General features: G+C 38.9%; 1 protein-coding gene across 1 annotated transcript; it reads right to left on the bottom strand.

Moving 5' to 3' along the window:
• Positions 1-205: 205 nt before the first annotated feature.
• On the bottom strand, positions 206-9,338 carry ckmb (creatine kinase, muscle b). Its single transcript, XM_030066307.1, has 9 exons — positions 9,255-9,338; positions 7,433-7,545; positions 6,693-6,789; positions 5,915-6,069; positions 5,005-5,137; positions 4,474-4,645; positions 3,042-3,165; positions 1,808-1,997; positions 206-555 (listed from the first exon to the last, which is right to left on the bottom strand). The coding sequence occupies exons 2-9, from the start codon at positions 7,523-7,525 to the stop codon at positions 377-379; spliced, it is 1,143 nt and encodes a 380-aa protein (XP_029922167.1). The 5' UTR covers positions 7,526-7,545; positions 9,255-9,338; the 3' UTR covers positions 206-376.
• Positions 9,339-14,791: the final 5,453 nt, after the last annotated feature.

Genomic DNA, 14,791 nt, shown 5'->3' with positions numbered 1-14,791 from the left:
CATAGCCATGACCAGACTATGCTTAGATTGATCCCAGGATGTTACAGAGAGGATGGGGAGAAAGATGATTAAAGTGACAGGAAAAAAGAAAAGGAAGAAACAAAAAAAAAGCAGAGAAGATGAGCAAGGTCAAGAGCTAGATAAGCAAAAAAGTGAGAAGGAAGAAAATAAGCAAGGAGTAGAGGGAGAGAAAAAGTGGAGTGTCTTTTTTTTGATGGAGAGCAAACAGCAGGATGTAGCCAGTGGGCAGAAACCGGTAATATAACTTTACAACAAGGCTTCCTGTTCAGTTTTATATTACAAAAGGAAAAAAAAAACACAAAACAGAACAAGGCGACTGTCATTCAGTCATCGGTTATCTGTCTGTCTGTTCACTTTACTTCTGGGCGGGGATCATGCCGTCGATGGACTCTCCCTTCTCCAGCTTCTTCTCCATCTCCACCATCAGCTTGACACCATCAACCACCAGCTGGACCTGCGCCACCTCGGAGGAGCCGAGACGGTCAGCGTTGGAGATGTCGAAAACACCGCCCACGGAGGCTGTGTCCACACCACCTGGATGGACAGAATAGGAAGAAGTTTACATCTTCTGTCAACAGCAGCTAAAGGATCCTGTACAACCCTCCAGTATTCCCAACCATTTGTCAGGCAGTGAAACAACATTTTGACACCATTTTTCTTCTGTATTTTGGTATAATTCCCTTTGAAACATGGTGCCTTTACCATAGGGAGGGATCCTTCCAAAGTGTAAACCAAGAGAATATCAAGCAGGAAGAGAAATACTGTTCTGAAATATGTGATGGTTTTATTAGTTTGTGTTTATGCCTAATGGTGCAGCTTGATGTCATTACTAATATATAAATGTACCATTTTCCAGAGCATAAAAGTAATGTTGTTTCTGTAATAAAAAGACAGAAAAAGAAAAAGAAAAGAAAAGAAAAAAATAAACTATTTTTTTGAATTTTTCTGTTTTTTATTCTTAAATAGCTTCAAGTATAATACCGAGAATTAGGTCAAATAAAATACTCAGTGGGCAGAGCCATTTGGGAGGAACCTGTCCATACACAGACCTAGCTGTTCAAAGTAGCCTTTGTAGTCTAGTTAGCCAGGTAAGTTAGTTGGCTAGCCTGTTGACCTTCACCAATTTTGAACAATATGGTGATGAATGAACTGGAAAGAAGTTGTTGTATTTGTATTTCTTATTTACATTTTGAGTTACTTTTTTGCTGTTCAAGTAGCTGACTCACTCTTTTAACTGAAATTCTGCTTTCTTGAAGACATGCTACCCACAAGACACGCTACCCAAAAGTTTGACTGAAGTAAGGACTATTTACACACAGCTGACAAAAACACATTATAAGCACATCATTTGTCAGTGAGTCAGGCCAACAATGAGAACCATGTAGACTCACCCATCAGTTTTCATGCTTATGCTCTCTCTGCGAGTCTAGAGGGTCCTCGTCCCATGTAGATTCAACCATTAAATCTGTGTTTATTTCATATTTTTTGTTCAGTTGACTCTAAAGGTCTTCTCAGTGCTGTTTTTTATGTAGTTCCCGTTTGACATTATTGCACTGATTCCTCAAAACTGGAGTGTAAATGGGACACAACTCAAAATTTGCTCCTAATATTTCTTACTCCCAGTGTATCTCTAGTACCTTGTTGCAGCTATACTGTCAGCACCACATACCTACCCAGGTAGGTGGCATCATGATGTGTCTAAGTCAGAGCACAGTGTTACCTCCCTCCTCATCTCAATTCTCATCAAATTGGATGCTAATCCATGTCAGTGTTCTGTTTTGCATACCTGTGCCACGCTTCTGCAGACGCAGCCTGGTCAGGATCTCCTCGAACTTGGCGTGTGTGCTGAGCTTGGGCAGCTTGACGTGTACACCACCACGCAGGCCAGTGCCCAGGTTTGAGGGGCAGGTCAGCACGTAGCCGAGATGTTCATTCCACATGAAGCCATGGTTGTGCTTCTTGAAGATCTCCTCAATCTGTAAGGGTGGAGGGGGGTGGAGGGGGGGATGAAGCAGGGTTTAGTTCAGGTTCATTTAGGTGCACATGTTAAAAAAATATCTCAGAATGAGATATGAAAATGTCTCAGTTTAAAAGACATTTTGGGAAACGGTTGAATGTGGGATTAAAAGATGAAAAATCAAAATGGTTTACATAACTTGTTTCATGCATGCATCTGTGTTTGTGATCATGTTTCACTGTTTCCATTACAGAAGTACCATGCTGTATTCAGATTTGGCCAATTAGACCACAACATCTGCATTCTTTGGGTTTCAGTGTTGGGCAACTGTGTCCCAAGGATATCACAATACAGGGTGTCCAAAAAAGTCTCTTTACAATTTAACAAATTTATTAAAAAAAGCAAATGAATAGACAAATCTGTGCAAATTATTACAAAATGAGGAGTAGATATTAATGTTTTTTTGTCTCATTTAATACACCTCTATATGGGCACCATTAGTTGCACTAAGTAAATCAATATGATACTCGATTTATTTTTATTTATTTATTTATATTTATATAGCACTTTTCACAGAGAAAGGCTCTTGTCATGTTCACTGTAGCAGAGCCTCATCAGTGTTGGCAATGGCATCAGTGATCTTTTACTTCAGGTCGTTGATGTCCAATGTGATTAAAAACTTTGATAACCACTGAGTACATAGAACAAATCTGATTAACATATCTCATCAATTGCTTTTGTAATAGATTTTTTAAATTGTAAAGAGACTTTGTGGACACCCTATATATCAAAATTCAATGTTTCGCAATACAAAAATATAACAGTATGTATTGTGAGGCTGAAAACTGAATTGTGATATTAGCTAAAAAAAAATTCTGCTGTAGTAATCACAAATGAGGCAGCTTGCTCACTGGGTGTATCAAATCATGAACCTCATATTATTAGATGCATACATCATCCCATCCTTCATTGGTGCTACTTCACCAACATAATCCCAAAGTCCTTGCCAGCATCTCTGGCTGTCTGTGTGATTGTGTATGTGTGTGCAAGAATATTCTTGTACCTTCTGCAGGCCGACGCAAAAGCGCCTGAAGACCTCCTTCATGTTGCCTCCCTTCTGCATGGAGATGACACGCAGGTGATCCTCCTCATTCACCCAGACCAGGAAAGTCTTGTTGTCATTGTGCCTGGAGGAGAAGAGTCCAGCTCAGTGTCACTTGATTTATACACACAGGACCAACAAATCTGTATCATCTGAATATCTATCATCCAGTATACAGGCACATTTTCAGAGTCAGAAACTGGTGAAATGTATAGCGCAATATTTACACAATTAAATGAATGTAATTGTTTTTTGGGATGTACCAGAACAACCAAACTTCTCCGGTGCTCAGACTTAACTTTTAACAGTATGCCACTTGGAAGACATTTTTATCCAAATGGCCTTATAGCATCAGTAAGAGTGTATATGTTTGTGGTATGGTTGGCCCTGGAGGGAATGGCTTTCCAAGTGCGCTATATGTTATATAATTTATGCTTTAGCCATACTTAATGGGCAGTATGGGCTGTAGCTGAACATGCTGTGCTCATGTTCATGGTACACTTAAACAGATGCTTTCAAACAGGAATAATCAGGGTTTTTATGTTAGTGCTATGGGGTAAGAGACAGATGGTGAAAGTTTTAAGGGAAGAGCAGATCGGAGTGTTTAGTCAAAGTTACTGTTAACAAGAGCTGTCTCTTGTTAACAGTAACAAGAGACAGCTCTCGTTAATGTGTGTACGTTTCCATGGCCACAAAAGATCTGATCAGAGGACTGTACTACGAAGCAAGATCAACAATGCCAGACTTTCTTTGTGTGAGCTGGCCACAATAATAATAAGATAAATAAGATAAATTATCTTCCAGTTTATTTCTATCAATTAAACATTACACTCAAGAACGGCATTTAGGATTCACCCTATCCTACAAGGAGAGGTAAATGTAAATCACTGTAGATTTTGTCAGTATCAAGTGAAATAAATGTAATTGATATAATATTAGGCATATGTGTGATAGACTTTGATTTTTAACTGGTGTGTTATTAGATGCGATAGCTGCAGCGTCAAATGAACTTGGCAGCAAATAAGGACCAAGAATAATGTATCATTCAGAGTGGGATGTAGCTGCTATGACTTATTATTCTTGTGTTTTGTGGATGTTATTCAGAATAAAATTTAAAGGGTTAATAGATGTATTCTCCAAAGCAAACAGGAAAAATCTGATCAAAAACCTAAACTCTGAACATAACCTGCAGGTTATGTTCAGAGTTCAGAGCAGGTAATGTTTGCAGCATCACTTACCATGGTGACGCTTCATAGTATTGACTGAAGTAACACAGATCCAATCTTCTCAGGGAGAAATTCACATGCAGTCTGGCTTGAATCAGATTTTCTGTGCTTGTGGAAGTGCGGCTATTGCCTGTGTTTGTGTTTTTGTGTCTGTGTCTGTCTCTCACCAGATGCCTCTGGCGTCGGGCCAGTCACGGGCCATACCGGCACAGGTCAGCAGGGGGGACACGGGCTTGTCGAACAGGAAGTGATCAGCGATCAGCTGCTCCTGCTCGGCATCAGTCATGCCATCCAGGGGGTAGTACTTGCCCTTGAACTCACCCTCCAGGCTGGCCAGGGCTGAGAGAAAGAAAGAAAGAAAGAAAGAAAGAAAGAAAGAAAGTTTAAATGCATACTCATCCAGGACTCATCAAAAGTATAAAATATTGGTAAAGAGTCTATAAAAACCTGTTTGAAAAATTATGCAGGTAATAGACCTCATGAAAATTGAAATATATCTGGCAATAGATACATTTTTTTTAAATGTTCCAAACTGTCCACTGTTATTTAAGCACAGTAAGTAGAGTGTTTGGGATTAACATGTTGCCATGTACACACAGATGTATGTATGTGGATGTATGTATATATACTGTTTATTTGTAATTACTGAGACAACACTGATCTGGATGATGTCAGTGTGACGTCAGTTTGACATTCACCCTCAATGGACAGCTTCTCCACAGCTCTGCGCTCGCCACGGCTGTTGTGGGGGGGCAGGGTGTATCCCTTGATGCTGCGTCCAGTACGAACACGGCTGGACAGCACATAGTTGGGGTCCAGGTCATCACCACCCTGAGGACACAGAGGGACAGGGAGGATGAGGAGCCATCAGATGGTTCAAGTTTAGGAAATGATGATTAGTTATGAATGTACTGTAGTTTGTGCTAGAGATTCACTGGAAAAATGCACTACATTTTTGGGAGCGTTGTCTGTTGGTGTAATGTTTAATGATTAGAACAAGGACCTAAAATCACCAATGTGTCACCAGTAGATCATTCAGTATCATCAATTTAGCTATACGGCATTCATGAAATTACAGCATAAGTAAGAGCACTGGCCATTTAGTTTCAAAACACAGTTTTTTTTTTGTTTGTTTTGTTTTTTTATATCAAATATTAGGATATTGGGACTATTTTAGGTGAGCAAAGATGGATTTACTTGCTGTGCAGTCATTTTTAGCTGTACCATTCACTTCCTGTAGGAACAGGGTAAGTAGTCTCTGGTAATGGTAATATGTTTTGTCAACTGTGTCAACTGTACTATTCTCCTACACAAAACTGACAGACTCGGCGATATATTATCTAACAGTACCATTTAGCTTAAGAACTGCAACAAGATGACATTTTCTCAGTTTTGAGATAATGCTAGTTGTATAGTATTGCTCAACATAAAGTAGGCTAAATTGTTAGCATGGAAAGCAAATATTCTGCCATGGATACATGAGTTCAGTGTCTGGTATACTCATTATGTAACAGATAAGTTGACCAAGAAGCCAGTCTGCCGCAGACTATGTGTTTTCCTTTAAATCTTTGTTAAATTCATAAAATACTGCAAGTTTTCGTTTCTCACCTTCAGGTTCTCGAAGTTCAGGTCAGTCTTGTGCTTGTCGGTGGGCTTGTATCCGCCGTGACGGTCGGAGATGATGGGGTCGAACAGATCCTTGAAGACCTCATAGGACTCCTCATCACCAGCAACACAGCCCACGGTCATGATGAAGGGGTGCCCTGATGGACACAGAGGACGGAAAAGATAATAAGTAAGTGATTCAACTTTCCTCTGTCAAAGCACTGTGCTGCAACTGATAAACTTTGAAGGCTGTTATATATATTTGTGGAGCGATCAGCAGAGTCTGCATGTGGTTGTCTCTCCTTGTAGTGGATTTAAGGCTTGTTTGTTACTGCAGTGGCAACATATATTACTTTTGCATGTCATCAATAAGTCGCTTTACCATCACTCCCAAGACAAATAACTGGTCATTACATAACACTCTAATACAAAATTAAGTAGAAAATTGATACTAACATTGCCAGTAACAGCAATTTACATCCTGATGTGGCTACCTTCAGTTGATTTACCTCAACAAACTGGTGAAACTTCTTGTTTCTAGTTAGGAACACCACCTAACTACTACCACTTTCTTCAATGTCATTGCCAAATACAGTTTGCTTTTATTTCTGACATGTTATTCAAGGCTTTTGGTATCAGGTATTAGTCTTGGGTAAAATCTTGGATACTAATACTCCGTTTATATCAGGTATCAGCACCACCCTTGATACCAGTATCTATACTGTTGCATCTCCAGTCTCTGCTAAGTGTTTCTATATGCTGATGACTTGCTGCTTCTTACCAGGGTTGTCAACACCAGTCTGGATGACATCATCCAAGGTGAAGCCACTGGGGGTGGACTTGCTCCTCAGCTTGTTGTAAATGTCTTTGGTCAGCACCTACAACACATGATATACACATGGTCAGCGATGACACAGTGACATAACATCATCCGGTGGAATTTCATTAGGCAAGGGATAATGTATAGCAAGCTGGTGATCATTACAAAATAACTCCCGATCACCCTGTCAGATTTTTTTTTTCTGTAATAATGACCGGCTGGCTGTATTAAGGAATTTATTACATGGCTACTTGGTTGAAATGTTTAACATCTCTAAATATAAATTAAAATATCCATGTTGTAATGACTTTCTGGCCCCAGCAGGTGTCATTAGCTAGTCTGAGTAATGGTAGTAAATTGGTTGAGATTCTGTGCATAATGATATATTTTATTAAAGCTGCTTTAAGTGACCATAGCAACAGCCAATTACCTATAAATATCAGAAATATCTGACCACAGAAAGACTACATTGATTTCATGCTTTGTCAAGTGGTGAGTGCAATGTGATGCATTGTCACTACAGTATTTATTCACAGGCTTTTGTGGTAGATGTAATGAAAACAGTATTGCCTTGCTAAAAGACTGAAAGATGTCTTTGTATGTTTTGAACCTGGGCCATTTTTTTGATACATTAGTACAGATAGCTAATACCTTGTGAAATGGCTTTACAGCCAGCTTTACTGTCAGTGTGGGATTGGTACCTTGGCCATGTGGTTGTTGTGCAGGGACAGATCAGGGTACTCCTCATCCATAGTGAATTTCATCTTGTAGTCGTTGTGGCAGTTCTTCGCCATGGTTGCAATTCTTACTCCGTCTGAAAGGAAAGGAAAGGAAAGGAGAAAACAGGAGAGTCATTGATTAATGCACTCAAAATCATGATCGGTTTAATTGCGAAGTTCAATACATTTCAAGAGTAATTTGGTAGAACTGCAGTAGAGGAGAGCTATAGTTTTTTTTCGAATGTCATGTTGTAGTGCAACTTAATAGGCTCATGCATAATCAGTCAATATAATTTACATACAAATACAAGCTATTCTTGTGTTAAAACTGAAGAATAGTATGGGGCCAGTGCTCTAAACATTAGAGAGTTGTTGTTTTTTAAGAATGTTATTGGCCATATGATACATGTTTGTTTTAAAATCATGAAACATTCATTGACTATTTCAAGTGATGTAATGATAGAATTTGAGATGCAATATCGTCATCTGGAAAATACCATATTTCTTGTCAGTGCTTCAAGCGCCTTGTCTATGAGTCTCCTCATGAAGAGCAGATACTTTCTAATCCTGTCTCTCTCTCTCTCTCTCTGTCTTTTGCTGTCTCTGTTTCTTCCCCTGCTTCTCTCTCTCTCTCTCTCTCTCTCTCTCTCTCTCTCTCTCTCTCTCTCTCAGCTGTCTTCCTCACATCTGATCAACAGGTGCTCCTTCTGTCTCTGCTGTGTTGCATGCCTGTCTTTCTATCTGTCTGTCCACCTGTCTCCCCCTCACAGCTGAGACTATTAATAGTGCAGCTATATGCTCATTTTACCCTGCAAGCCCCCCTGACACTGCAGGGAAGCACAGTCTGCAACACTTTAACAGTGAAACATGAAAAATCATAGTAAAAACATCTTTGTACAAGAAGCAGTGCAAAAGTAAAATAGGAATGGTGAGCTTTTCAACACTAGCTAATTGTAAACTATTTGAAATTAGCTATAAGCATATGACTGCTGACCTCTGCCCACTCTTAATCTGGTAATCAGTTTTGCATTGCTTGGATTTTAGGTTTTATTAATTAACACAAGAGTAATCATTCAAAAAAGGAAAGAAACTGCAATAGTGTACAAAGTAAGCAGACTAAATAAAAATGAACAAATAAATTTATATTAAAAAAAAAGCCCCTGGAGGAAATGCCAACGTATTATTGTGTAATATATTAACACTGCCAGTAGTAGGGACATTTGGATATCACTTGGCAAGCACAAAACTTTACTGCAAGTTTCTAAAAGTAGAACTGGATTCAACAGAGCTGCAGCTGCAAAAGCAATCAGAGTAGATGCATGGAATCAGGAACAGAGTAAGAACTGTTTGCCATCATATATATATAACAAGCCTCTCGTCTCTCTCTCCTGCAGACAGAGGTCACAACTCCTTCAGATACTTGAGGTGAAATTGATCAATGACACCTGGAACACTGAAAGGTCAGTGCATGCATGCTTCATTGATGGCTCCACACATTCCAAGACTAATTCAAACAGTCCTAAACACTCCTACTCCGAAGTTTCAGACTATGCTGTGTGTTCACAGGAGAACGATCAAAGCAGATTTATGTAGCCTCCAAACCAGGAATAAAGTGCAAAGCTGCAGAGGAGTCCAAGAGGAAAACTGAGATAAAAAGATTTCAGTATGCCAGAGTACACCAGTAGAAAGAATTGTCTAAGAATTTGCCTTTGTGCTCTTGCTTTTTCAGAGGGTTTGGTCCACATTTCTATGGCAAAATCTCAATTATTGCCACTAAAGTAATATTTGATTTTCTCTTTTTTACCTGCTCAGGAGAAAAGAAAGAGGTAACAGATCCTGGGATCAGATCCTGTCCACAAAATGTAGGGGTTGCCCAACTCTGCCAGGTGATGGACTTGAGTATTTATACTCCGACCTCCAACCCTATTGGCTGGCTGTGCTTGGGATCCCTTCATCCGATTGGTCATGGGGTCTCTTTGGTGGCCGCTTTAGTTTCTAAAAGGCAAGAACGTGCATCACAACACTCGAGATGGGAGATGAGGCTGTGGCCTCCTTGGCCCAACCCCTCACCTCTTGCCTGCTCTCAGCTGCTTCACAGGGCTCGGCATGCAGGAGGGTAAAAAGATTCACTGTTTTCTCATTTTCTCAACTTGGTTGCATGGGATTTTTTTTTTTTTTTTTTTTTTTTTTTTGGTCATGGAATTTTTGGATAGTAATTTTTGTAATTGTAATTTTTAAAAGTCTATTCCAGACAGGAAAAATCTATTAATCTAATAAATTGAATATTGAGTCATGGAAAATAATGGAGTTTTGTCAGTCTCACATTAAAAGTTTAGTAAATAGTTGTTCACCAAATGTAATGCATTGTGCTGAGGTTATGTTCACTTCTCTTCAGAATGCAAAAATAACAATCTTTATTAATGGAAGGTCATGGAAAATAAAAATTTAACATTTGACATAGAGCTGGAACCCTAAATGAGAGATGACTTTTCACATGGTAATCAGGTAAAAGAAGGCAGTGCTAATATTTTGTACACTCTCTCATGCATACAGCCTGGGGAGTTTCGCAAGCGTCCTCATGCAGTTGATGGTGCAGCTTGAAAATAACCACTAGTCTACCATCAGTCTTCAGAGGTTAAATTATCCAGTTTGTCTTGGATTACATCATGATAACACAGGCCAAATTTCATTAGAGGAGATGCTCTCTCATCAACCAGTTTGCCAACTGGATGTGTCTGCTTGTGTGTGTTTGTCTGTGTGCAAGTGTATGTGTCTGCACAAGTGCATACACACTGATTTCAGATATGTGTTCCTGCCCCTTGTATAAAATGTCATTTGATGCTGCGTAGTGATAGACAGCCCCATGAAGCACAGGATGTCAGAAGGGGGCAAAAATGAATGCCATTGCCACTTTATATAAATGTGTGCAGAGAGGTGAGAAGGTGTAAAACAATTCACATACATTCACATCATTCCATTCTCATGGAGAGAGATTGAGTCAGGAGTGTGTGTCAAACAGATCTCAAATTTTTTTATATATATATATATATATATATATATATATAACATCCATAAAGGCAAAATCAAATTCACACAGAATAAAATTATGACTAGTTATTGCAAGTAGTTATTATGGGCACATAAATATGTGCACATATCCAAGTAATTGTGCATGTGTGTATGTATATATAAGTATGTACATATGTGGTTTTATGAAATGTCTTGTCCTCACAGGTTTTGTTCCAGCCAGTCTGTCAACAAAACCAGCCTCCTGGCTGACTTATTTCAGGTTAATGTGGCTTTGTGTCTATTTCTAGCAGGGCTTCTAAAGAACCAGTTACATCATGACAGACAGTATGTTGCACACAGTAGTACTCACACCCTTAGCACAGACATTAACAGTTTAGTTAGATTTGCACAATGATTAAAAATTTAAAAAAAAAAAAAAAAAAAAAATGAAAAAGAAGCTTTATGATAAAATGTAATGGTGTGATTATATGCCCCCCAAACTGACAAATTAGTGGTGAGATATAAAAATCTAAGTGTCTTCTAAAAACAAAAGTGATCAAAATCGCAACTAAATGAAGATTGTTTGATATAAGTTGTATTTAAAAAGGCATCCATGGTAGTTTAAAACATAGTCTTGTCTATTTCTAGCAGGGCTTCTAAAGAACCAGTTATGTCATGACAGACAATATGTTGCACACAGTAGTACTCACACCCTTAGCACAGACATTAACAGTTTAGTTAGATTTGCACAATGATTTAAAAAAAAAAAAAAATCAAAAAATCAAAAAGAAGCTTTATGATAAAATGTAATGGTGTGATTATATGCCCCCAAAATTGACAAATTAGTGGTGAGATATAAAAATCTAAGTGTCTTCTAAAAACATCTCATATCAAAAAAAGGTCAGAAACCAAAAGTTATCAAAATCACAACTAAATGAAGATTGTTTGATATAAGTTGTATTTAAAAAGGCATTCATGGTAGTTTAAAACATACTATTGTCACAAATAAACACACTGGCGGACACAAATGCAGGCAGGCAGGCAGGCAATCACAGTTCTCAATGTCATTTATTACAGTCCAGGGGCCTGTACCATAAAGCTGGATTAACATACCCGGGGTTTCTCTTAGTTATCTGGCTTCACTAAACCAGACATCTGCAATCCTGATTTTCGGTACCACGAAGCCAGTTATCAACTTGCTAATTGAACCCAGGGTTTTCCAATCTAGATTTGTGCGCGCTCACATAAAAAGGGCGGTGTTTGCTGCATACGACCAGTCGCAGACATGGAAAAATCCACCCGAACCGCATACTTTACGATGGAGGAGCAGACAATAATCTTAAATAAATACAAGGAATATAAATCCATCATCCAGGCAAAAAGCAACACAGTTGCAGCTTCCAAAAGCCGCAAGGAATGCTGGCAAAAAAATCGCCGACTGTGTCAATGCGTAAATTAATGGGATTATAATATCACTTCCCCACCATGACGGCACAAGTAGATCTGACTATAGTAACATTTGTGTGTTCCATAAATTTATGTGTTTATGAAATTTGTCGTTATGGCATGTGATTTTAGCCTTATTATTTCAGATGCAACCCCAGTGGAGCAAAAAGAACGTGGGAGCAAATAAAAATAAATATAAAAACATACTTCAAAGTGGTCAGTACGCTTACTATATCTTATATATGTAGCATATGTATATGTACATGTTGTAGGCTATATTGCCTACAACAAGTACAAGGCTTTACTTCTTCACACTCATAAAATGGACAGGCCATTTTCCAAGAGATTTGATTGGTCAGTAGGTGGGGCTTTTATACCTGCTGAGCTCTTATCCTGAACTTAACCTGCTCCGGAGCAGGTTAGGTGTTCAGCGTATGTTACCATGGCAACGTACCCCTATAAAAAGTAAACCACCTTCGTGGTACAGAAAACCCAGGGTTAACCCTGAAGTTACCTTGCTAAGCCGAAATCCAGCTAAATGGTACAGGCCCCAGGTCAGAATCCAGAAAGGCAAACAGATGTACCAAAATGACAGGCAGAAGGGATCAAAAACCAGGCAGACAATCTCTCAGACGAAGGTACAAGGGTCAAAGACGAAACTAAAAACTCGGAACAAACAGGTCAAACACAGGGAATCTTAATCAATAAACGCTGGAATGCTGCTACTATGAGACAAGACAATCTGGCACTGAGACACTGGGGAGCACGGGTTATATACACAGGTGGGAGGGGACAATGAGACACAGGTGGAACACATTGGGATAAATATGAGAGGAACAAAGAGGGGAAGTAAATGCAGAGACAACACAAGGGGAGACGAGAAATAAAACAGGAAATGAACGAGAACAAACATAAAACACAGACCCTGACAACTATTTTGACAGTTCTTTGAGGAAATGTTGGGCTGTAGCCAGATTTGGGCTCAGAAAGTCAATGCTCCCAGGGTCAGACAGGGCTCCAGTTGTAAGACCCCTGACTCCATACTGTACAGGTGCCAACATCACAACTCCCCACTGGTAATGTGATAGAATTGAGTAATGTTCCAACAGACAGATATTAAATCACACACACATCATGTGACAAAGTCGAAATCCTGGGGTGGAGTTGACAGAGACTGTGACGCAAACAGAAACAGCAAACAGTGCTCCTGTTACATTAAATCCAGGCTTCCCCAAAACACAGCTGGCTGCTCATGAAATTTCAGCTAAAGGTTATTCAGGTATCACAGTTTTATTTCTAATATACCAGCACTCAGAGCAAGAATAATGTTTTTCACAATGTTTTAAAAATAATACAGTTAAATGGACATTTATTGAATGCATTTGAAAGCAAGCAGAGCTTGTAAACAGGTTACAATGAGACACTAAAATAACAAATAAGCCACTCTCCTAAAGCAATACACAAATCTGTGGAAGATCGGCCCCTTGATCAACTTATCCGTTAACTGTTGACAACATAAACTTATCTGTATGTCCTTGAGAGATCATTCACTCCAATGAATATGAGCTTGAATATGTTCCTTTATATAATATGGTGAGCTTATTTAATATGGTGAGTTGACCCTTTGACACAAGCTTGTGATAAATGGAAATATAAATAAAGCACTGTAGCATAGGCCTACCCTATGTTCAGTTATATGGTAAACAATGTAATAATGTGGCTTTTGGTGTTCCACAAAGCTTTGTTCTAGGCTCATTGCTATACTCTATCAACATGCTAGCATTTTTTAAAATCATCCCAGTATCTGCAATTACATTTTCTTGCTATGTTGATGACACTTAATTCTATATACTTGTGAAACTAAGTTCTAAACCTAAGTTCTTTAAACTTACTGCAGTTCAACACCAACAAAGCAGGGATATTGGTTATTTAAGTAATACAAGAGGACACCACTAGAAATTGTCAGATTAACACAACACATATTGTTTCCTTTCTACAATGGGTCCCAATTCTTGGCAGATGTGTCTTAAAGGTGTCTCTGCTAACATATAAAATATTAGATATGGCATTCTGGTGATTCGTTGACAAGGGTGCATCCCATGTAAATCTTTAGGATTAGATCTGCCATGGCTCCAGATGTTTACATGGGTTAGCACTAATGAGATCTCATGGCACCAGATGCATTGCCATGTAAACTCCAATAACTTATATAAGATATGTGAAGAGTTTATTGGACGGGTCGCTGCCTCAATATATAGAAACTTAATTTACCAGTCATACTTAGTGTATTGTGTATTTTCAATGGTAGAGATGATTTTGCAGAAATATAATACTTACATAGTAATAGTGCATCCTGACACATGGTACGTGTAGAACACGTCTCAGCGTGCATCTCTGGTTGTTTGCTTTTGTGAGTAAAAATTTGCAGACTATTGGTTTCCAGGAGTGCAACAAGAGGAGAGCTGCTCAGAGTCACAGTTCCTTCGCTCTAAATTGAAACCCAGGGTCTGGTTTCACAGCTGTGGCCTGCCCATCCACAAACACAACTTACCAAAATTAGTCTCTCTTTCCATGTCCCTCACCAATGCTGCATGCACACACAGCAAATATTCTCATACATACAGATATATACTACTGTATATGCTAACACATATATGCTACTGTATGTAATTTGCAATAATGTCTGTGTAGGTTCTCTGTCATCCAGGTGATGGTTATCCATATAGAGTTGAATCAAGATCAACTGGCCTTATGTGTCCAGTTATGTCCAGTTAAGTCCAGTTGATCTCAATTGAACTCTCATTTTTCTATATTCAAAATGATACATGCAACTGCAATGGAGTAAAAATGTTAAAAGGATTTTGTTCCACTGCGCGCTGTTTGTCC

The sequence above is a fragment of the Myripristis murdjan genome, chromosome 13 (genome assembly GCF_902150065.1).
Source record: "Myripristis murdjan chromosome 13, fMyrMur1.1, whole genome shotgun sequence".
Classification (NCBI taxonomy): Eukaryota; Metazoa; Chordata; class Actinopteri; order Holocentriformes; family Holocentridae; genus Myripristis; species Myripristis murdjan.
The sequence above is the reverse complement of the archived record's forward strand: the minus strand, read 5'-3'. Positions and strand labels throughout refer to the sequence as shown.